This window comes from Aquila chrysaetos, chromosome 10 (genome assembly GCF_900496995.4).
Source record: "Aquila chrysaetos chrysaetos chromosome 10, bAquChr1.4, whole genome shotgun sequence".
In the NCBI taxonomy this organism is placed as follows: Eukaryota; Metazoa; Chordata; class Aves; order Accipitriformes; family Accipitridae; genus Aquila; species Aquila chrysaetos.
Genome location: NC_044013.1, coordinates 20,296,606 through 20,322,260, shown reverse-complemented (window position 1 = coordinate 20,322,260; position 25,655 = coordinate 20,296,606). Strand labels below are relative to the sequence as shown.

General features: G+C 40.9%; 1 protein-coding gene across 17 annotated transcripts in view; it reads right to left on the bottom strand.

The window, feature by feature from the left end:
* Positions 1–25,655, bottom strand: part of DOCK10 (dedicator of cytokinesis 10) — a 138,129-nt gene that overhangs the window by 87,918 nt on the left and 24,556 nt on the right. For 15 of the 17 annotated variants that reach the window (XM_030028583.2, XM_030028584.2, XM_030028574.2 and 12 more), the window contains exons 2-3: positions 17,014–17,133; positions 9,218–9,307 (exon numbers count right to left, since the gene is read on the bottom strand). In XM_030028583.2, coding sequence (XP_029884443.1) covers positions 9,218–9,307; positions 17,014–17,133 — 210 coding nt within the window. The remainder of the gene's footprint in view (positions 1–9,217; positions 9,308–17,013; positions 17,134–25,655) is intronic. The other 2 variants (XM_030028570.2, XM_030028580.2) reach the window with 1 other exon arrangement.

The following is a 25,655-nucleotide window of genomic DNA, read 5'->3' as shown; positions in this document are numbered from 1 at the left end:
ATCTGAGGGAGTCCTTTGTGCTAGAGAACATATTCTTCTCTTTTATAGCTGGGTGCACAGTGTTTAAAGGAAAGTCAGTCATATGTTTCCACATTTTGATGCACAATTTCCCTTTTAAATCAAATGCACTGAATCATACAAGATGGAGAAGGGGGCTGATGGCAATTTAACATGCTTTACTGATTCTCACCTACTCTGTGGGAAGCATGGTTAAATTAATATCGCTACTGCCTCAAAAGACACTACCTAGTTTAGGCCTGACTTTCTCCATGGACATTAATTATACATATTTTGTTTGCATCGTGTTTCATTACCTAAGTCTTCCACTGTAAATACATTGGCCCTACTCCTTTTATTCACCCTTGTTGCAGCACGAGCCCTCCACTTCTTGTTCCGCCCTTAAAGATTGATCTTTAACCTCTTAACATTCAGGAATATATCAATAGGATTATCATTTCTCACCAAAGTCTCATTTTCCCTTCTGCACTGAATTTGTTCAGTCATCTCATCATCTCCTTGTAGTTTTTATTTTCTGAAAAAACTTCTCGCTGGTTTTGTGTTCATCTTTTGAAATTGTTCTTAATATATCCATCTCCCTTAAATAAGGAAACCAGACCCGAACAAAGACTCTACTGAAGGGCTTAGTAATGCTGTCAAATAGACCAGAATAACTGTGCAATTTATTCAACGCAGAACTTTTATCCATGCAATTAAACAGAACATGAGATTTTAAAGGCAACAAAATGCATGAAATATGTACAGTTATCGATAAAGTATACATCTACAACAAGAAAAAATGACACAATGTCAGAATTTCCAGTGATTCTTGCTACAAATGCAAACTAATACTTGTACAGTACGCTGAAGAATTTACCCTGTACTGTATTATTTTCTTTCCACACTCCACCTGAACATTTGCACCAGCCCATGCAAGTTGGACAGGAAGAAAGAGTGGGATCAAGCCTAAAACCTAACAGTAGAAGCTGCTGCCCAAGACAATAGGGAAAAGGAGGCATGTCAGGCAGGAAAATGGTGGAGATCTACAGTAGAGAAAGAAGCAGCAGCACTGAAAGGAATCTGAGGTGGGAACAGGAAAGACAGTCTCACAGAAAGGCATGGGAAGGACGAGACTCCAGGAGACAAAGAGAATGGAATAAAGGACAGATCAAAGATATTTAAATACCAAAAGCTATGCAGAGAAAGTGGAAGAAAAGGCAACAAAGGGACAGGATATGTTAGTACACCTCTGACCAACTGGGAATATTCCCTCTCTTCCCTGACAGCCTCTTCTGAAGCTCCCATGGTAGTCATTGCTTGGACAGCAGTCTCTGTCTCAGACGGACAGAGAGGAGATCATCAGGCTGCTGGAGCAAAAACTGAGTTGGGCTGAAAACGTAAAGGTGGTGCTTTCTAAATTACTCAGCACTGGCTTAACAAATCTCCTTGTAAAATCTTTTGTAAAACATGCAGAGTATGTAGCCACAAATTAATTTTGGAAGTCATCTTGGGTGTGGTCACGGTCTTCTGTGACAGCTTTGTTTGTTTTAGAGTATCGAAAAGGCAGCAAGGAAGTGGATGCATATTTATAGGCAGTTCCCTTCCACCCTGACACTGAGCAGTTCACTACAACCAAAGGCAGTCTGCAGTAAACTGCAGTAAACACATTCCATGTGGATCTAGCATCTAACTTTCTGGTCTGACATAAACCCTCATTATCTTACAGGATGCAGAATAGAGTGTGACCATCAGACAATATAAAATAATCACATATTCTCTGAGAATGAACGTAATACTATAGCATTATAACTAGCTCTGCACCTTGCAGGGTCAGGTCCAAAGCCACTTTTGCCTTTGAATAGAGGAAAAAAAAAAAACCAACCAAAACCCAATCTTTCTGTTTTATGAATCTTCATAAAATGACTTGGTCACTCTTGTATTTGTGTGATCTAAGTTTTAGTTAAAATTATTTGATAGTCACCTGGGCTATAAGAATACTCTTACAAGAGCAACATATACTCTGATCTACATAAGCCAATGAAAACCTCATTCATTGAATGTTTTGAAGATGAGCACAGACTCTCTAATTCATACTTCACTTGCTTTCTACTTGGCAAACGTAAACCAACTGAACCTTCTACAGAAAGGACCACTTTTTCCCTGTGGTACTTTCATTACTAAGTATTCTACTTAACGAATGCAATTAAAGCCCACAGAGAGTTTTCAACATAGGCTTTTATTGAAAACATTATAGGCTGATGTGTTCAAAAAAACCAGTTGTGAATAACATACAGAGCAGGCCACAGTATTTTAGCTTATAACTGTGAAGGTTTATTGTGCTCCTCCAAGAAAAAGCTAATCAAAATAAAAATCAAAGGGGACAAGCAGCACATTCAAGTATCATTCAGTAAATTCACAAAAGGCAAGCCAATTCAGTGTGACAGCTAACACTGCTCTTGAACTAGCTTGTTGCCGCTATCCATCGTAAACTAGACCTAGTTTAAAAAAAAAAAAAAAAAAAAAAAAGTTACAGCATTTTCTCTTCAGAGTATCCCAACTAAAAATCAAATACGTCTACTAACTGTACTGACTTTTAATGATTTTATTTTTTTTTAATTGGAAACTATTATTATTGGAAATTGAATTTTAGCAATGAGGAAAAATGTCTGCAAACCTGATTTGAGGAGCAAGAAAAAGCTTTCTAGAGGCAGAGATTTCATCAAGAGGCCAGAGCTGGATCCTACTGCTCCTGGCAAAGAGCGGAGGCACCAGTGCAGGGGGTGTTGAGCTCAAGTGGACTGTGGGGGAGGAAAAATATAGACGAAGAAATGGAAGCTTTGGGATGTGGGAGGGTTGGCACATGTTTGCATGAACTTTCCTACTGCACTGTTGACCAGGCAGTCTGCACAGCCCATTCCCAAGGGCCCTATCAAATTCAGGTCATTTATTTTCTTTTTTCTTGTTGCCCATCTGGCCTAATTTTTCCTCAGAGAGACAGACGATCCTGCAAACTTTTCCCACCTGTAACTTCTTAGCTCTGGTTCTGGTGATGACAGCATGATGGCTACCACAGTGAAAGAGGCACTTAAAAAAGATTTACCCTGCAATGCAAATGAACATTTTGGAGAAAAAAAGAGAATGGGAAGTGAAAGAAACATAAATGAAGCAAACACCCTGAAAAACTCCCCTGCTTCTATTGTCTCTAGGACAGCGCTAGCTATGTGGTCTTTAGAAATACAGATGCACATATGATAAAAGTAATTCATGGAACAACTGGGCTTCTTGCAGAGAAACTGCATGCAGAGCAATCCTGCCATCTCACTCACCCTTGAAGGGCGGCTATTTCTGAGGTGGAAAGCAGGAGGTGAACCGAGAAGGGCAAGCCCATGCAACACCTTGGAAACAGAAAGCAAAGACCTTCCAGAGCTGGATGTGGCAAAAGTGCTAAAGGGGAAGCTGCAGAGATGGTTCTGTGCTCCACCCCATGACCAGGGACACGCATGGCACTGCTCATAAAGCCTTCCCAACCGCTCCTCCCTCCTGTGACCTCTGCTGCAACAACCAAAGGCAGTGTGTGGGGATTTGGGAAGGTGGAAGGTGGTGTGATCACCCTGGCTTGAAATTCAGCCCTCCACCCCAGGCCTACCCCTGCTCCCTTACACCTGTGACAAGCACAGCAGCATCACGACTAGCTGCTAGCAACCTAGACCTTCATTTTGGGGCTCTCAAACCTGTTTCCAAAGTAACACAGTTCACACATATAGTAAAGTCCAGTGACACAGCAGTGTAACAAACCAAAACGTTAAAACACACTATTATTTTAAAGTATTAAACATTTTTAAAAAGTATTTACCTCTTGTGCTATCAAAAGACCCACTGTCTTTTAATAACGTATGTCATTGTCCTGACACTACAGTTCTTTAAAGTACTTAGATTTGGAAGCTGGGGAAATCTACACTGTGATGAGCAATAATAAAACTTTCTTTGTGACATTTATCAACAGGAGTTCCCATTTTAATTTGACTTTGAAATATATAAGAGTAGTGCAGATTAGACTGTAAATAAAAAAGCCTCAGAAATAAACCGTATGGACATACAACCACTTTCAGTTGTTATACAGAAGGCTGTGGCTCTTTTAACATTATGACTAATAAAACTCACATTTAATAATTACTTACAGATCCTGTAGACACAACCTGCAAAATCTCAAATAAAAAAATCCCCCAGATGAATGGTGAGGGCTCCAAAAACTTACTACAAGTGACAACTCCAGCTTCTGCATCTAGAAAATCTACACGGGAAAGTTAAGAGGCATCCACATGAATACTGTACTGTAGCAGACAAAATTAACTGTAACATCCATCACATGAAATTTCAATTTTCTTACACTGTTATTTCATTTTGCTGTGGTGCTTTTCAGCCAGCACGGTCCTTACTGCTCTAAGGATGAAGTGTGAGGACCACAATTACACCCACAAATGAAAAGAAGACAACAGTGCGGTGCAGGAAAGCTCAGCCTCAACAGCCCTCCCCAGCAAGCTTGTTTCTTCATTGTCCTCATCTTTAAGAGTCATTTCCCTAAGTTAAACCAGCACCATTTGACATCAACTGTAGAGTCACTACACAGGTTTAAGCAATGCTGCACGTGCAGACTGCTGTTAGTATACCCCGTTCTGGGTTTACCTCAGACTCCCTTACTCGATGCGCTGGCAGATTCCAAGTGTCATATGCATGACACAATCAGGTCACGCATGCCATTAATAACTGGCCTACAGGTTGCTAAGATGACAACTGCCTAGATGTCTGTGATTTGAAAGAAGCAATTGGTTCTACAATGACTTTTAAAGCTATAAGCGTGCTCAACCACAGCTCAAGAGTGCCAGCAGATTTCTGAAGGAGACAGGCCTGACTTGAACCCATGAAAGCTGGCCCTTTGATAATACTAACAAGCCCCAAATCAGCCCATCTGCACAATAGCAGGCGATCTACCTCAGTGACCAGTAAGAAGTGCACAGCAGAACGATAGTAGCAATAGGATTTTAACGTGAACTCCACCACCTTTGCTAGAATATGGATGACACCACCAGCAATAGCACTTGTGAGCTGATCCAAGGCCCAGCAGGTCACCAAAGGAGCCCTCCCTGTAGCAGCCACCGCTGCCGAATCAGACTCCTGAAGCAAAAAGAACGGGGCAGGAGGCACTGGTCTACCTGGGAGGGAGGCATGAGACAGATTCTCAGAGGCACCTCTGGGCTTATTTTCCACAAGTACACTGCATAACCTAGGGAAGCTTCTGCAGCAACCTGCTCCGTCCTTCTGCCCCTGCACAGCTCCCGGCACACCACTCCTCATCCACGGGGCCAGCCCCACTGCAAACATGCTTCCCAAAAACATATCCAAGTAGCACCTCTCATTTTTGGAGGGATCATCTGGCTTAAACTCATTTAAGAAGGGACAGTTGACAGCTAATATTTATTTACTTTCTGCATTTTTTTCATATATACCTAAAATTTCATTCATATAGATACACCCACACAAATAATATGCATGTGTGTGTACATGCATGCATGCTTTCTAAAAATACTGACTTGATACAAACCAACATGGGATTAAATATGTTGCAATTAGATAGCTTAAGTTCCTCAAACTAAATATAGCTTTGAATTGCAAAATGCACTATCCCCTTATATTTCTGAATGAAATGTGGGAAAAATCCCAAGGATTGCCATTTGATCTGCATACTCAAGAATACAGAGTTGGGAAAGGTGATATTAGGAATGTTTTTGCTGTCTAAAAGGAAGAATTTTATTTTGTTTCTTGTGGAGTGAATGCTTCTATTTGCCAAAATTACAGACCATGAGGGCAATGCTGACTGGCATAAATATATGCAGCAGACTCTGTGAGGAGTGAGAAAAATTCAGAATTTGGGAGGAAACAGCATGGTACCGTAGAGAATTAAAGGAAGTCAGGAATACTTAGAAAAAATAAACACTGAAGACAATTTTATTCTGGCTTTAAAAGTTTCTGGGAAGTTCTCTTTTCTTAGAACCTAATTTAGTTACTCAAGCTCCTCCTGCCTACGAAAAGTTAAGGTGGAAAAATCCACAAGGAACATATCCTAAGACAACTACCGGTATAGGAATGATTGAATCACAACATATTACCTTTAGAATATACCTAATAATTAGGTATAAATTAATAAAGGCACTCAGATATTTATCAATCATAAAATGTAAAATATTTATTCTCTTTGCATCCTAAAGAAAATATTTAGTTACCAAAGGACTATTTATTTATCCAAGTCACCTTAATTTTATTTTTTTAAATTTTCATTTTACAGTTTCAGCAGAAAGGAGAAGGTTAGACATCCTATTTAAAGTAAATTCTTCTGCCTCAACCATTACCATAACATCTGAACATCATCAACAGTTAAAGTTTTTGGTTACTGAGGAATCTAAAATCAGTAATTAAGAGAACTGAATTAGACAACTAGAGGCACAAACCTTCCACTACAGGTGGACAGCATCAAATGCTATCCACACTGAAAGCTTTCCTCAGCAACATCAGCCTCATCTTTCTTCATCTGGCTTGTCAGCTCTTGTGCATCCACAAACCAATATTGCACAGGCAATCAAGTCATCCTGGCATGCCTGCAAGTACTGTTTATGATCACTTGAGCAAAGGGAATCTGATCAAATCCCCAAGCTGTCATATGGATGGATTTTGGTAAGGGCTGGGGAAAAAAACCTGATCCTTGAAGGGCTCTAGCAATGAAAAAGCTGGAGATAGAAGTAAAGCCTTTCTACGGTCACCAGGAGGAAACAAACACCCAGGAAGAGACAGACAGGATTTTAAGGCTTTATCAGACTTCTGACAACTGTTTTACATGACCTAGCAGTACCTTATAGACAAGGCCATCTGAACAGCACCACATGTGCAGAAGGATGAGATAGGAGATCATGGATCTGAGCTCTTGAAATGGTTTCAATACCATGTCCTTACACTGCGCTGTATGAAGAAAATTAGTTTCATCTTCAAGAGCAGACCCTTCATTTGTAGTTAACTGACTTGCTCCATGTCTTCGTGTTGCAACTTGCTAAACTACTGAGATAGCATAATATACACTAATGGTCAGATAGCCATTACCACTTATGGGGAACACCAAAATGGCTTTAGTGAGATGAAGCTGTACATTGCTTTTGTATAGCTTCCCTAACAGTCCGATCAGGAATTAGACATTTGATCCTGGGTTGTAACAAGGCCAGCTGACCAACAGATGGTCAAGTATGTACACCATCACTGTTCATGATATCATAGTATATTTGAAGAGAAGACTCCTTCACTGAGTAAAGTGTTGGGCTTTTCACAGCTCCAAAAAAGAAGTAAAGGTCACAAACTCCACTCCTGCACATCTATCCAGAATTGCTGAACACCAGCCTGGAACACAACAGATTGCTGCTGGGTCAGTACAGATTTGTGCAGTTGCTGCAGTGGACTCCACTCACAGATCTTTACAGCACCCCATGCTCAGTTTTACTTAATTTTGGACTAGAAACCATCTTCTTCCTGGAGCTTAATTTATTTTATATATAGCTTTTGGCTTTGTGGCGAAGTGGAACATATGCATTACTACTTTAAAAGAGGGTCTTATCCTGCTGCTATTCCATGAGCAGGCTTAGTTCTGTAGTATTGTTTTTTTCCACTGCTTTGCTCCTCTCTCCCCCTCCCCTTGGCTTACTGGTACTGCAGAGAGAGCTAATAGATGTGCTCGATATGTATTTTACCAGGTTGTCATTAGCATCCCCTTGGAGTACTCAGCTGAAATGATTCCCAGACACTGTGTACTATGTTCCATTTTTAGACCTACCACTTTCTCTATAAAGCCATGAGCACAGTGCTGGCCTTGCAACTTGTGGAACCTTAAAATAAAAAGCAGACCCTAAAGTGCTGAAAGGGCAGCGAGGCCTCTGGGAAAGTAGGTAATTCCACAAGCTATGTTATCTTTTAACCCTACTGTCAGATTAAGAAAGATGGCTAAGTTCAGGCAATTTGAGCTGGCACTAAGTTGCTATCACTCTTTCTAGACCTGCTGCAGAGAAATAGGGCCAGCCTGTAAAATGTCATGTTGCATACAATTCAACAGCTACATTTCTGCCTGATCTTGGATTTTATTTTTTCTAATCCCTGTGTTTGTCTGCAGCTGACTTTTCCTCCACAAATTATCTTGGAGTTATAGTGCATATGAAATAGCTTATACTCATTCAAACCAGGAAGCCAGGTACAAAAAATCCCAATCTGGGAAAAAAGAGGCAGAGAACACACACATTATGGGCTAATTATAAGTGCTTGGAATTAAATCCTGTATAGAAGTTGGCTGAAAATTTGGTTTCATAAATTTCTTTTGTTAATGCAAATGATGACCTGTACTTTACAACTCTAGTCAAAGGCGGGGAAGTTTCAGGGAGCCATCTAAAGTAAATTCCTTTGAACAGTGCAGCCAGCACCTCCAATGTCCTTCAAAGTGATAAAACCAGTGACAACCTGAAATATCCCTGAGGTAGCAGGAAGAGCGATCTCCTCCTATAGTCTTAGATCAGGTATGGAAACAATACAACTATAGGGTTTTTTTTTTAAAGGTAGAGCAATTAATCACTCCTGGTGGGGCTCTAACTGCCACGGAAGAACTTTTCACAACTTCCTACTATGAAGGTAGAACAGACTCTAAATACTGACAATAAACACCTACACATCCTTCACAGTGCAGCTACTCCTCAGATAGCTATAACATACACCTCTGAATAAGATACATACCTTGTAATAACTCTATCGGCCTAAACCAGTGTCAAATAGTTATCTTTTTTGGAAAGATATAAAAATTTTCAGAGTGCAAAGAGCATTCAAATCCCCAGTGATTAGCACTCATGTAAAAATACCAACATCAATATCAGTGGACTAGTAGTGACAGGGAATGCAGCTGGAAAACAGTAGAATGAGAGGATGATTCAATGCATTTGCAATTTTTCTAGATACAAACATCTCAGAATAGGCACCTGCAGATATGCTGTTAACCCTCCCCCTCCTTCCGGCCTCCAAAATTCAAACCTGATTCAAATCACCTAAACAATATTAAAAGAAAAAGATGTTCATTATAATCATAGCAAGCCTCCCCCAAACCCTTGGTTTTATTTAAAATGAAAGGATACACACACTAGATATTTACCTCTTTAACAAATAAGTTTTCTGCTTTCTGTTCTGCATCTTCAGGTACAGAAGGATAAAGCGTCCTGATTTCCAGTGAAATTGTGTCCGTCTGACAATAAACAAAAAAGTCAAATTAGTCAGAGTGACAGAACAGCAGTTTTGTCTCATGAAGAGGTTAAGAACTTTATTATTATGGCTTGCATTTTTCAATTTGTCATGCAGCCAATACACATGCATACCAACAACTACAACCCAGCTCCTGCCCACACACGCTATTCAATACTACTAGCTAAAGCATTAATTACAAGCAAGAGCAGTGTTCAAATAGATTTCTGGGAACAAAGTTGTTCCAAGCAAACTTGTTTCAGTTTCTGAGGTTTCTGATACAAAAAGTCATCAAGCCTTCCTTACATCCTCTCCCAGCAATATAGACCAAATTCGACAGTGTTACTTGCTTCCTCCACTTCCCTTCTTCCCCTCTTGCCTTTTCAGCAACGAATGCGGAAACAGAACGAAAAGCTTTGACTCTTTTGGAAGGAGAAGAGAGGAGCAGAGAGTCCTCCCAATCAGCTGCAAAAGGACTGCCACAAGACAGCCTGATGGTCAGAAAGCAAGTGGAACCAGGCAACAGCTTCTCAGTGGGGCATTTCCATCTGCGGGTGCAGACAGCAGAGCAGGACTGACATGGGACTCCTGACGCTTCCTGCAACCTCCTTTCAGACTCAACAGACGCTGCACAAACGAAGCCATTTTTTTGAAAGCAGCTCCTGACTGAGCTAGCTTGTCAGGCCCCGCAGCAGGAAACCACACAGAGAAGTAGATCTCCAGAAGGTCTCCACATGGAGCCAAGCTTCCCTTAGTTCCCACCAGGCCAACGAGAGGCCAGGGCCACCAGCAGTGCTCCTCTGTGTGACCCAGGGCCTCCATGCTGAGGTCAGGCAAGGCAGCCACTTTGCGAAAGTCACAGGAGAGGATGCTTTGGGGTATTTGGAATTAATCCACAGATCTGGCCCACTCATTTTCTCTGCCATAAGAGGGGAAAACAAACAAAACCAAACTCCAGCAGATCAGATTATGCTCTCCATTACAATGGAGTAACTCCACCACTCCAGACAACGAAGGACTGAACCCAAGACAAATCTGATCTCCCAAGCTCATTTTCTCTTCCATTACAGAAAGGCACATTGATTTCTGGAGGTAGGCCTATGGCATAAGACTGGTTTAGTATGAAGAACCACTACTTATTAATACCGTGAAGCAGCCGGTGCCGCTGGAGGACCTCCTCCTAGTCCCCAACCTTAGACTAAACAGTGGTGGTTTTTCTCTACAAATTGAAGCACCCAGACTCTACGCGACAATTGCCTGGATATTATTGACTGCATTTTTCCTTAAAGCTTACACAGACCACACCGATCCCCCGCCATCACTTTCCATATGAGTAATTATGAAAGAAAGGCATGTGTCACTCAGACAGATGCAAATGTCATGGGATTCCCCGAACTTTTTCTGTTTCATCTGGATAGCTCAGGATACAACGTGATTAAAACACTTTGGCTCCCACAAAAAACAATGGTGTCTCGTAGACACCACAAAGTGAAACCCCCGCCGTTGTTCTGACAAACTAATCGCAGTTTCCTAAATGCAGGTTCCTGGGCTCTACCCAGCTGTATAACCAAAGCCTGTGTGCAGTGGTGATTTACACAATCATTTAGCCTATGAGTAAAAAAGACAGCAGATGGAGAAGTATGAATTTTCAGGCCACATTTAGTAATAGTGAAGATGTCTGAATCCTTGGTTGCTTAGGGACTTCCCAGCAGTGCCCATAGTCTCTGGAACATGCTTCATTACTTTTACTTCACACATACGTGACATTTTAAGCCCTGTTTTTTAAGTGGTCCTGAGAAGACACAATCCCTGAGCATAGCTGAAAACCGACAGGTGCCCCTGAAGTCCATCATATGGAGCTCTTCCCCATGGCTGGGGCCGCACTGCCAGCAGCAGCAGCAGCCACAAAGCACGCACACCATCCTTCCGTGATATCACCACTGCTGAAGATCAGCTGCTCTTTCCAGACTAAGGCAGAGTGGGAGGCCACAAGAGAAGAGACATGTGATGCACTCTGTACCTCTCACTGACCCTGTTGGGATGGTGACTAACCTGCAGAGAGACGAACAATCTCTTATGCTTGCCCATGACAAAACTTATCTGCCCCATGTATTACACAGAAGATAGTTTCCAGTGGGTTTTTTTAGTTAAGATATATAGTAAGTCAAATTTTTTACCTAATACAATGCTTCTTGTCAACTGATATCAACACACTGACCAAGACAGCTGACATTTGCCTTAATGGGGTCATTGTGCCTCCCTTCCCTTAGACAGCTTGTTAAAAATACTGTATAGCTGAACAAGACATGTAACTCAAGCCCACTGTTTCGCCTGTGGTACGCTCCCCCGCTTTCCTTCTCAAAAAGTCTGCACTTGAAAGAAAGAAAAATAGCCCTGCAAAACAGAGAAATAGGGTAACGTTGGGCTTGCCGCATTTGTGGATTTTGCCAAAGAGCATCACAGGTTTAATTACATAGAATTGGGACATGGAAAATCTTGTATATTGTTATATTTAAACTTGTTTTAAAAACTACAAAGCACTTCCCTTCTGAGAATTAGTTATGTTTAACCACTTAGCTGCAAAAGCCTTGCCACAAAAACACTTCCTGTTCATAGTTGATTACTTCCAAAGTTAAATGCTCTTAAAGGCTGATCAGGCATAGCATGTATTCACCAAAACCTTTTTACTTCAGAAAACAACTAAATTTCAACAACAGACTAAGTGCTTCTGAAAGGGTCGTCAAGAAGATGAAGGATTTTATTTACAGAATTCAGCATTTATAAATGTGCTTTGAATGCAGCCTAATTTTCTAATGTTTAGGCAATCATAGCAATTGTCTGTTCAAATCAGAGACCAACTACCTTCTCATTTGTGCATGCAAACTGTGATAATCAAATAAGGCAGGTATCAGCCTAAAACATTTAATTCCATAATTCCTCTGAATTATTTTTTAAATCTATTTTATATAAATATCCTATATCCAACAATGATTTCTGGCATTCAGCCAGGCTGTCTCATTTGCATAAACTGTTGGCCCCAGGTGTCTGATTAGCCATAAGGTGCAATTTAATTAAGCACCCTCTCTTGCTACATCCACTTTCTACAGTGAAAGCCACAAGTTAATATTGCTCCTCATCAACAATTGATAAGGAATAATGTTTTCAGACAGTGTCTACTTCCCACTGACACGGTGAGTTTAGTATTTGAAAATGGAGTTCAAGCTCCATTAGCCATTTCAAACATTTTCACTCTGAATCTATTCTAATAGCTTTTAGTCTGAAAGCATGTTACCAGTGGTTAAATCTTTAGACGGATGCATCAAAAATTACTATATTTACTTCCTGAAAAGGCAGCCCTTCTAAGAGAGCTAACCGCACACAGGCAGAAATGTTCCTGTATGTCAATGCTTAGATTCAATCTCTCTGAAGAAAAGCTGCTCAGCCCCATTTTCATCCAAGTAAGCAGATTTACTTAACAGTACCAAAAACTGTAATGAGTTAGGCCATCAAATTAAAAAGCAGGGTAAGATACAACACTGCTGTACAAATACCACCGTGCAAATGCTGTTGCTATACGGGGCTCCCAACAGGCTGCTGTCTGCTGTCCCAGCACAGACCTCACTGCGTGCAGGGGCAAAGCGAAAGGGAAGTGAGCACAGAGCACACTTAAAGGACAGATTTTTGCCCCATCACTCACCGAATCACATTCGGTGTGACAGGTTATGCTTTGCCCACATGGTAGGCTTTGCTGACTGCATTAGCTCTCCCTATTTAAACAGTTGGAGTGCATCCCTCTAAGTCTAGATACCTCTCGCTTTCCTGTTCCTCCCAGCCGATGCGAAATTGTCCATCAAAGATACCCATATCCCATTAGTCATGAAAATAATGGACTCAATTTCTGCTCCTCTAAGGATGAGCAGACACTGCCCATCACATGGGAAAGTGGAAGATAAGTCATGTGGTATTGAAAATAACCCATGATCTCACCACTATAACTCTTCTGATATTAGAAATAACAGTCAGGTTTACAGGATTACTTCCAAGGAGGCTCCAAGTCCTGCACTTAGAGCTGCCCCTATGGCACACGTGCTCCGTTTCATGTGAAGAGGCAGTCTCATTGCCTACTCTTGCCCTCTCTTCTTAAAGATGCATCTGGTTCTGTTGTGAACTTCTATATCCAAACAAACAACTTTTGTGTCTGCACAATATCTAGATAGCAGAGGTTTCACAACCTGAAAAATAGGGAGATTTTGGCTATTCCTTGTTCAGAGGTAAAAAAAAAAGAAGCCTGGAAACAGTCACACCTGCAGTGGCGGAGAGTATCAACCTGTACCACCAGGCCCTCTTCTAAGGCCTCTATGATACTTGGAGGGCACCTGGATGGGCTTTCAAAAGCCTATAAGAGCCAGGAGCACATGTCAGACTGCACTTCAGTAAGTTTTACATTACACAGGTAAGCTTTGCCATCTTACACCTGTCCTAAATGTGCCACTAAGGAAGGGCACCAAAGATTCTACGCAAGACTTGAGATCCTGGGGAGATTGAAAAGACACTGCTGGGGGTTCAGTGAATTTCCTGAGGATGAAGACATGAAGAAAGGATGAAAAAATACTTATGAAAGAATACAGCAAGCATTTTGCTTGGATACATAAAGGCGCTTAGGAGCAGAAGTACAATGTATGACAACAAATCCATGCAAGACCAAGATGTGAAAGGTTAAAGGTGAGAGGGAGACCAATCTGAAGGAAGTTGTCACACTTCTTTCATGGCCTTGTTTCTGGTAAACACGTAGGAGAAAAGTAAGAAATAGGAATGCCAGACAGCAGCAGTTCCAGTTGTCAAGGGAGAGTGTGGCCAGGTCTGGGGAACAGAAGATGAATGGAGCACGGTAACCCAATGGTGAGGATGCAAACCTATCAGCATCACCACCAAACACGCATTTTTAGGAGTGCAACACAAAGCCCATCAACTCCCACTTACTACCACCAAGTAGTACAGTCCAAGCTCATACTCATGTGACAGGGACCTCCTGTGAAGCTCTGCAGATCCTTCCTCCACACAGTTGCAGTACTGCTGCAAAACTTTCCACTGGCCATTATTTCACAGCACAGCAACAGAAGGGTAATTTGCTCGCAGGATCCAGGAACAGGTGAAAAACGAAGCTGAGTGGACATGCTTTTTCTCGAAGGGAAACTGGACTTTGAGCAGGCAGGAGGAGAGTTAGCAAGCAAAGCTTTGCTAGGAAAACAGGAAGTGGAACTGATGTGAATAAATTTTTTTTTTTTTTTTAAAAGGATTATTAAGCAGAGTTACATAACAGTGAAGCATCTTTTCCCTGGCTGGAGTAAAATCAGAGAATGCATCTTTGTAATGTATAGATCTTGTATTCTTCTGTTGAAATGCAGGGAAATGGAGGAATAAAATCTACTGGGTTCAGATTGATAGCAAGAATTCTTTGCTGTTCCACAGACTTCTCATAAGATGTTGGAAATGACCAAGAAAAGTCTTGTGAGAATAACTGCATTCTCTCTGAATTGCATTCAAAGAGAGAAAGCAATTCTGAGACAAAACAAAAGACCAGACAGTATAGCAGCTATGATGATAATTAACCTATATCTGATGCATGCGGTGAATACTACACATCCAGAAATGGGAAATCATTATTAAAAGCAGAATTTTCTCTTATGCTCACTCCCTCAGCCAATTCTTTTGGTGGGGTTTCACTCTGAAGAGACTTTTGTCCATAGGATGTGCTAACACACAGGTCCAAACTGGGGCTGCATCAACACTGAGCCACAAAGTCTGAAGCAATTGTAATCATTAGGAGTTAAACAGTAACGTCCACCATTTCCTGGGGCATTATCACATTAAATAACACTCAGAGCTAGCCTGAGCACCTTCTAATTCAGTCAGATGTGGATCTCTTTCTACTCAAATGGCTGACCCAGACTTTTGTGCACAGGTGATATTTCAGGAGGAAGGAGCAGGGCTATAAATAGACACTCTGCAGCTGGAAAACCTGTCTGCTATGAAAGCTCTGCAGTCCTGTCTGGTGGCATAGGCTCTTGTTACTGCAGCTGACTTCAACAGAAGATAACAAAGAAAAGAGACAGGTTTACTGCAAGGATATGGACCTTACCTACCACTGCCTCTGCTCTTCTGTGAGTACAGGCCACCCCTACTACACAAGTACCTCTCTTATTTGTCTGAATCTTTTTTCTTCTTCTTTTTAAAAATTTAAATAGATTATGCAGAAGAGTTGCAAAGCATAACACAGAGGAAACAAAATAGAAGTAGCTACTAAAAGCCAGGCAGCAACTGCTCAAAATGAAAAGAAAACAAGGATATGAAAATATGGTTTGACAGGCAAAGGTCTTGAGCAGTAGGACATGATTCTCCTTTCGCTGAGAGGGTTTGCTCCACTGACTTGAGCTTAGTTATTCTAAATCAAGGGGCTCAAGGGCCTTGTGACAGCACACAGTATGTCTAGTCAGCTTTATAATGCTAAATTTCAATTTCATAAATTCACAAATGTGCAAAAAGGATAAAGGAATTAACAATGATGAGGAAATCTATTCTGTTTAGCTTTCTCTCAATCCCATGAGCACATTAACTCAGTTAATGCCACCAAGGAAATAGAGCCATTTAGTAAAACAAAGCAGTCGATTAGATTAACCCGGTCCCACAGGACAGTAGCAGTGCCATGAGTTGATGGGAAGGGCCCTCACACAGCAGTTACAATTGGTCACAAATTGAAATGTATTTCCATTAAAGAATGCCTATTCATCAAAATCTAAATCCTTCACAGAGATCGGTTGATTTTGAAAAAGTTGCTATAAGATGCAGGCAATCTGCCAGCTTACTTGCCTGGCAGCACGCCTCCCCAGCCAGCCGGCACGCAGCCCCTGCCCTCCTGTGCTGCCCCATCACTGCTGCAGTGAGGGCTGCCCTGGACTTCCAGGTTCTCAATTTCTTTGCAGCTTGCCAGGACAAGCAATGGCGAACCTGGGATGAGGTCAGGCATCTCCACAGCTGCAGGCTCTGGTATCCTCAGCACTGGGGATTCTGCACCCCCCATGACTCAGGATGCCAGATCTCAAACCCCACTGGAGAAGAGTTTAAGACAACCCCAAAACCAAACAAAAATCAAGTCTGTTTGGATTTATCTTTCTTGTGCAACCTAATGTCAGCAACTGCTCAGCTTGGAAATATGTCCCAGCCACCATCTAAAAAGTCTGACTTTGAGCAGAAGGCTGGGAATCATGGGCTGTCTGATTCAAGTGTCCAAATACACTGAACAGAATAGGATCAGAAAGACTAGATGTAAGTTATGGAAGTGTGATTAAATTAGATCATAACAGTAGGGAGAGATTCCAGCACTGGCCAAACTACCACTGCGCTGAGCAAACAGACGAGTATATGTTATGGAATAACATGTTGTCTGAGCTCCTGAAATATATTTGCGAACAATCAGGATTCGAGCTTTATCTAATCCTGAACAGTGAATTCACTCATAGACGACTGTCAGAGAAAAAAAAAACCAGCATGAATTTGGTGATGGTGGGGGAAGTAAGGCATTATGCATAAATTAAGAAAATCTTAGAAAGCCCTTGGGCAACTTCTGGCTCTCCCTCTAGCAATGAAGATAAAATAAATAAATGAACAGACAAACCTAAGAGAAAGAATAACACATATTTGCCTTGTACTTACTGAGAAGTCATCATCGGGGAATAAGATCAGATCCTTAAACTGGTTATCCCCAATATTTTTTTCAATCTCTGTGACAACAGCTTCATAATCCAAAGGCTCCAAAAGTTTGGGTTTTTCCTGCTGTGGAAAAAAAAAAAAGATCAGGTAATCTCTCTACACTCAAATTTGCCTTCCTCTCCCTTCATAAACTGAGATCCACTGCATTTTTCCTTTTTTATACGAACGTATGAATAACTTCTTTCCCCCTCCACCATTCTTCCCAGCTTATTGCAGCTGAGCTCATGCAAGAACAGTGGAAGTGAGGAAGTTGGGCCAGTTGTAACAGTCACTCTCCATCTGATAACTCAAGAGCCATCTGTCAGCTCATTACAGAGACCAAACCCACCACATTAACTTACCTGTCATTCTCAGGAACAATCTTTCTCTGTAAATACATGTAGGCAAATAGACAGATGGACACAATTTGAACTGAACATAGATATGACTTTGAGCTAATATGTTATTCTATAAGTAACCTCCTAGTTTCTTCACTATCTTACACAGTCCCACCTGTTGAACTGCTAGTAGCTTGTGAGTGTCACCACATTGTCTAACTTGGTAATAATCCAAGGTTATTCTCCTGGAATAAACTATCTGGCACCCATCCCCGTGGTTTCTCTTGTCAGAAACGGAATTAGTATCATCGTAATAGTACTATTATTGCCTGAAAGAGTGGTAAAGTAAGAAACCACCATAGGAACAGCCAAACAAAAGTAAAGTCACACTGTCTCGAAATACAACACAAAAATAGAAAAAGAGAAGCCCGTCTGACATGCTAGAATACATTAAACAAATAAAGAGTCATGTACTAGAGTGACAACATTTGCTTAATTGAAAGACTTAAGCATCAGAAAGAGTAAATGAGAAAGGGCAAGAGAACTGCTAGAAGACATGGAAAAGCAGGTGATAAGAGAGAAAAAGGACACTAGTGGAAAGCAAATGCAGAAACATTTCTGCAGAATAGTTTTTCAGTCTGATGCAATGATGGACATTAAGTAAGTTGTATTTTACCCACTGTTCTTGCACTGTGCTATCCAGATTAATATAAAGTTTCCCTCCCTCCCTCTCCCCTAAACCAAAACCACAGTGTATTGGAAAAGAAAGCTTTCACATCTCCATGAAACAAATGTCTCCAATGGGCAATCTCATGATTCTCCATCACATTTGGTTTTATATATATATGTCATATTATATATATATGTCACATATGGTCCATTATACATATCACGGTCCAAATATACAAGTCTCTCCCTCTTTTGACTTTGTTCTAGAGAGTTCCTGTTTCTTCAGTAATTACAGTCATCTCAGGATTTCTCCCCAGCCCTTATGAACACTGTTTCCCTTCTAACTTCCCTAAGTTCAAGACTTCCTTTGGTATCAAATGCACCTATGAAAAGTTTAATCAAATATCAGTAACACAGCCATCAAAATAGATTAAAACACTGGGATACACACGTTCCTAGAAAGTTATTCAATTGCTGAACAGCTTATGACAGAATCACAGAATAAATCAGGACCTCTGCAGGTCATCTACTCCAACCCCCTGCTCAAATGAGGATGAGTTGGATCAGGCTGCTTGGGAACTTCCCATATGAGTCTTGAAAACCTCCAAGGATGGAGATGCAATTTAAAAAGTTGGAGCTGTTCCTCCAACAGTTCAGTCTATTAACTGTCTTCTCAGTCTATTAACTCTCTTAGTCCCATTTGACAGCTTAAGAGTTAATAAACTTCTAAAAATCATTAGTATTTAGCATTCACAGGCCAAAAGCTCTATCTACTGATGCTGAGACATTAAAGACTTGTAAAAGATAGACAAGATCAACACATAACAGTAATAAATAGAACTTTTTTTGAAACGTCTTTCCCAAGGAAACTGGTTCATGACTGTTGCTGTGGGATGAGAGGGAGGAAAGAGAAGCAATAGTTGACCCACCTAAATATGGTGTATCTTTGACTACCAACTCCCAGGAAACCACTAAAAGATCTGTCTGTATGAATAAAATAAAAAAGGATTCTGACACACAGATAGTGGGCTAGATTCCTTCCTAGATGAATCTGGAGACGTACAACAACAGCTGTCCGTCTTGCCTGAGAGTTATGAAGGGGAGATGGAATTAGAAATAAAACTTGGGATTGTTTAACAGAAAAAAGAAACTTATCTAGAAGAAGGCCACTGTAAAACACAAAAGGCCCAAATGGGGAAAAACAGCTTTAAAGTTTAATTTAGATTCTGCGACAGGACTGTATAACAGTGCGTGATGTTCAGGTTAAGACAAGGTACCCTACTACGACACATGAGACTTCATATTAACACAGCCATGTTTACCTTGTACTATCCCAAGCCAGTACTTGGCCCTGGCTAGTACCAGTTGACACATTAATATCCAGTCCTGCTCAAGAAACACTCGAGCTGAGTAACAGCTGTATTCTTTAGTGAGGTTTCAGTCTGCCATTTGCTGACAGCAGTTCCCCACAAAAACGTAATGGGCTCATCCAACCATCTCACCATGCACAGCTTGCCCTCATTTCCTTTCAAGTTTTATTGAGTCACTGCAGTATCCTTTAGCCATGAGTTTTAGACTCTCTTTCACTGAATCTACTATCGTATCTATTTAAATATTCCTATATAGACATAAGTTTCAAGGAGTTAAAATATGAAGAGAAAACACCAGTGCACACTGAGACCACCATCTCTGCTGTACCACTCATTTTGGGAATGATGCCCAGGTCTGAGCAAAGTTTACTCCGTCCAAGTTTAGCACAAAGCAAACTTGTAGTAATGTAACTGTTACCTTCAGTAGGAAACCTTATAGCAACCACTTACAAGAAAACTCAAAGTGAAAAAAATACATTCACTGACATTTATGAGGTACAAGTATTTCATGCAGGCATTTTTCCTGTGTAGTGGTTTCACTAAACCATGTATGTTTTCTGCATAAAGTTTGTGACATTGACTACACTAAGAAGTCTCCCTTCCTAGAGCAGATACTGTTAGGCTAGTGGTTTTGTAACAATCTCAACTTTTAATAAGTCAGACATGCCATTGAAACCATAAATGTCCACTCTTCAAAGCCAGAGATGTGTCAACACAATATTAATCTAGGTCAGATGCTCCTTGGGAACGTCATGAATGTTAGGTTTCCAAATCTCTTAAAAAAAAACAAAGTAAGCAAGTGACATAAGTAGCCACCTTCCTAATGAAGTCCTAGATTAAGAAAGAGCTGGGGAATCCCACAAATCTTGGGACTTCTCTTGAAATATGGGGGAATCCCATAAATATGTGCAGCATTTGCAGGTTCTCTATGCCAATGGGAACTACCCTTCTTGCTGGGGCTGGCAGAACGAAGAGGTATTCCTTCTTCCTCCTGGAAATCCCTGTGAGGTTGGGGTGAGCATAGCTACATGTCCTTCAAAATTAATGTTACACAGATGTTCAGATGCAGGTGGAGACAGGGTAAGCTATGTCACTTTGGCCTCTTTTTTCTCCTCAGAAACTGGCAGCACTCAAAAAGCCACTCCTGATAGATGTCTGAAATACTCCAGGGGAAAACTTCTCCTTGACAGCTGCAAGGTCATTTACGTGAGACAAGAATGCAACTCTAGAAAACCCTGAAGCAGAGAAACACAATGAGCGTATGAACATCACTGTTCCCACAGCACTAATTCTCTTGCTCTCAGTGCTGCAAAGTACGTGATCTGATGGAAACATTTTAACAGATATTAATAGAGAAGTCTTACGTGGAAGTTTACACATCTGAAATGTAACTAAATGTAAGTAGAGGTGACATTATCAAAATTACTGCAAAACTTCTCAGTAAAGCACTTCAATATTTATGGTGATGTTTTTCTATTAATGCAAGGACAAATGCCATTCTTCCTTTTATGGCATTACAGCAAAATCCTGTATAAAATGCAATATTGTATTATGCCAACTCCCGTAAATCAGAGATACAAGTAATAGCCCATCCTCATCAATACACCTACTGCAGAGATAATCTAGTTCATTCCCCGCCAACATCAAGCATAACAGTATAATAAACACGATGCCTCTCTATCAATTCTGCATGCTCTTACAAACCTTAAGACTATGCAATGCAGACACCAACTCCATCCTTTGTAGAGCCAGTACTTTGGATTTGGCAAAGCTTAGCACTGCAATGCTTAGCGTTGCATATGTGAAAGGAAGTGGCAGCTGGTTTAGTTAGCAGTTTATCTCTAGAAGGCATGGAATGACCGCTCAAGTTTTCTCGTCACAGGCAGACAGAAGCAGCGATGTTGGGATTAGTGAATTTCTCCCTGCGAGCACTGGCAGAGATTTGTAAATGAGTAGGGCTGATTTAAAGCTAATTTAATAACCATAGTGCTGCCTCTTCTCAATTTAACTTGTCTGTTCTTTTTGGAAACAGACCAACCTAGCAATCTGTGCCAAGATTGAATTATGCTGGCTTGGATTTTTATAATGCTTTTTATATTCTCTATCTCAAGTGAATAATGAATTACATGTAGTTGTACTGAACCGGTTGTGAATACATCTAGGAAAAAGGCACTCTCCGACTCCTCACGTGCTACAACAATCACAGGAGTACCATTTACTTCACACCCTGACAGTGTTGTGGAGCATACTTCTGTATGTTGTTGAGCCAACTTTTCCAAACTCTTTTTCAACAGTGAAGAGATCTTTAATGAGCACCGGAGCCAACACCACAGAGGGATGATCACAACTTAATTTCACAAGAGTGAAACAGCCCAGATTCCACCAGTGACATATGGCTTGATCACCATCATCTTCTGGTCTAGGTACAAAAGCATTATTTTTCCCAGTAATAATGACCAAAAATATCCACACAAATGATTTTACAGAAACAGATACAGTACCTGGCTTGCCTCCAGCTGCACAGACATTGTGCATTGATGCTAGTACCCATCTTCTGTTTGTAATTATAGGATAAAACGACTTATATATCATCCTCCTGAAGTCATATTTCTGTGAACACTCACTAAAGGAGGAAATGATATAACTGAGACCAATAGTCTCTGGATAGTCATCCCAAACACTTCCCCATTCTAAAAATAAACTAGACCAAATGCTATGATTTTCTAATCTTCAATGACTTCTTATTCCCAGACACCAAATCCTGAGTATCTAAAATTTATTGAATTTAATAGAGATGTTTAAATTAATTTCTTCTCTTCCCCATGCCATGAAGAGGAAAATTAAAGAAACAGAAACACAGAAAGAATTTAAGCTGACGGACTTCAGTTACCAGGACTAAAATATATTCATGACAGGAGGATCCACTGCATGTTCATAAAAAGAGGCAAAAGAATTGTGATGGCCAGAATTGGTCATGATCAAGCAGGACTCTGATTTTATTTTTCATCCACGCTATGGTTTGTCTAAAATTACAATTCATTCTAGTATACATTTGAAATACTGAAGTGGGCAGACTTACAAGAGAAATAACAGCATCTGAGAAATAACAGCATCACCTTCGTTCATTTTTTTATAGACTTCTCAATGATACTATTAACCAAGCACAATCCTACTAAAACCCACAACGGCAAATTAAATTACTTTCTGGGATGACATCAATGTGAAGTGCTTCTCACACTTCTTGTTCTTCCTTTCCTTTCGCCAGTTAAATACTGTCTCTGGCATAATACATGACTTTTTTTTTTTTTTTTTTTTTTTTTTTTTTTAATACGGTTAATATATGTAGTTAATTTTATTCCACCAGGGTGGGCCAATTTAAACTAAATATTTCTTTGCCAAGCCTGTCCAAATTGAAGCTGAAGAACAGTCAGGACTCCATGACTTTTGGAGGAGGTATAGCAAAAAGGCTGAATTTAACCCTGTCTTCAGATGTGCTAGCGATACAGACTGCCCAGCAGCTCTGAGGCATGCTAGCCACAGATGCCTGAATATTCAAGGAGCTGAAGCTGAGACTAGAAAACCATTCACTTTTTATGGAGTCACCAAAACTTTTGATTTTTTGTAGGACCAACGTATGTCTCTATTCACCATTAGGTAGTACAGCAGGTGCCTGGGGTGATTTCCATGGGAAGGGTATCTGCACTGGGCGTATCTTTCCACCCCCCAGCTGAGATCACGGGTGAGCAGCCAGATGACCCAGCGCACTCCTGGCAGCAGGTCCCATGGCAGCATTTGTACCCAGTGAGCAGAGACAGGGCAGCCATGTGGGGATTACGGTGTCCCCAACACCCACAAGCAGCTGAGCAGGGAGTGACGGGTCTCATCAACTCAAAATGCTCTCACCCCACAGGCCTGCCCTCTCTCTGCTCCCAACACACTCCACATCGTGTTATGGATTTTCTTTAAGGAAAATAAGTTTTGCATTTCAAGCAGAGGGGAGGAAATTCAGGGTCTGCAAAAGGTATTTGGGGAAAGGACAGGGAAGCGCAGCCAGAAACAGCAGCCAGATGGTCCCTCCTTTTACTTTAGGTCTCGCGTTTTTATGATTGTTTGGCCTGGTATGCATCTATTTTCAATCAACAAACTCTCTCGCCATGTTAAAAAGACCACATTTGGCTCAGTATGTGATCCAGAGTCAACAAATTCATTAAAATTAGTGGTACAAAGAAAATTTTCTGCGACGCCCCCTCCCACCCTAAAACACATTCACTTGTCAGGTCCAAAACGTTTAATTCGTCATGTCTTTCAGTAAATCATGGAGAATTGCACTTGGAAAGAATCCAGCCAGTCCTTCAGGGCTGCACAGCACCACTGATACACTCTTCAGTGTCAGCGGTGAAACCGACATGCCAATAAATTTCATTAAGGGGATTGCCAGTTCCCACAAGATTCTAGTACAGAGAAAATTGCAAAGAATTACAAAAGGATTAAACCCCCCTAAATTCCTAGTGATTCAGAAATTAGTTTCCAAAACACTATTGTACCGATCAGCTTAAGCAGTGCAAAAGCAAGGAAACCTGTAGAAGATCCTGCTGGGGATAAAGAAAGTGAAAAGTCATTTTCTTTCATTAAAGTTTCTCTATTCTAAGAAAATTCTGACTGACACCAATAAGGGATTTGCTTGACTAAATGAGACTTTCTCTGGACGAATACAGCTGGGATGGGATGAATCCTAATTGCTTACATTGGAAATTACCATTGTTTTGTGGATCAAAATCTATAAAGGTCTACCTTGCATATATTCCAGCTTTAAAAGTTACTGTAGGAGAACTCAGTGTGTTAAATATTTGAAAAATGGAAACACCTCTCATCTGGATGAGCTACCTCAGATCATTTTCATTTTAACTGCTGAGCCAGCTGCAGCCATCAGAGACTTCAGTGGCACACAGACACGTAACCTCTCCAGCAAGCCGACCAATGAGCGACCAAGGTTAAGGCTACTCAAACCACAGAGACCTGTTCTCAGGCAACTGGGAGTGACCTACTCTTTCTACTACCTTCTGCTTCTCAAGTTAGAATTTATCGTTGCTTTCATTATGAATTTTGAAAGCACTAGGCCTCATAAAACTCTCTCACTCACGGTTAAAACGTGCAAGCCACACAGGACTATCGGTTCAGCAAAGCATCCATGCTGGGGGGAGAGAGGGGATGCTTCATGCTATGCCTGACTTAGTCATAAGTGTTTCCTGAATTCTGTTTCTCAACCTTGATTATATACCTGGCATTGTAGCCTCGCTGCGGTGCTTTCTAAATCTGAAAGGTATATGCATGGGCATGTACTCATGTGCATCTTCAATGACTAGCACTTGCCATTTTAGACATTAGATGAAACTACCAATATAGTCTGCAAAATATTCAAGGTAACAAGGAAACTTACTTGTCCTCTGTGTTTATGCAGTAGCTGGAAACCCTTTTTAGGAAGGAGATAAACGAATTTCATTTAATCAGAAAATTACTAAAAACAGCATTATCATGCCACTGACAACAATACCTCTAAAGAAACTGCTAAGGTTTTAAATTAAATTTCACATATTGGCTTTTCAAAATGTCAAAAATGACAGCTTTTAAATAGTGAGTACTTCTGAAGACTAGACTAAATATTTACCCATAGGTCACTTCAGGGGAAAAACAAGAAAGTCTTGTAAAGTATCTTAAGGGTTTGTTTTTTTTTTTTTTTAGTTTAATTTTCACAGACCTCTAACCTGGCAATACTCAGCCACTTCACTCCTCTTACCTGACCTTAGCCATAAAAAAAGTGCAGTTATAGCAACAAAAGGTTTTCTTTAAAGCTACCACGCTGAATATACTCATAAAGAAAGCAAGCAAAAGCCAGATTCACTCATCTTCATACAGACTTCTGAACAGACAGGTAAGATGTGCTGGAAGGGGACTGGGAAGAAGGGATAGGAGCGGTGGGGGAGTGGAGAGGACCTGCTCACGAAGAACTGGAGCACTCCACTGGGCCACTTGCCTCATTAGCGATTACTTCACCCCAGGGAAGGAGACGTGAATTGTCCTGCCCTGTGCACCACAAAGGGGATGCTAGAATGAGTCTAGTTCAACTATTCTGTAAACACTCTTTGCTTCATGTTCACTTTTTCTAGCACGGTCTCGGGCAGATTCATGGTCGCAAACAGGAATGTTAACAAAACCACCCTGCAACCTGCAT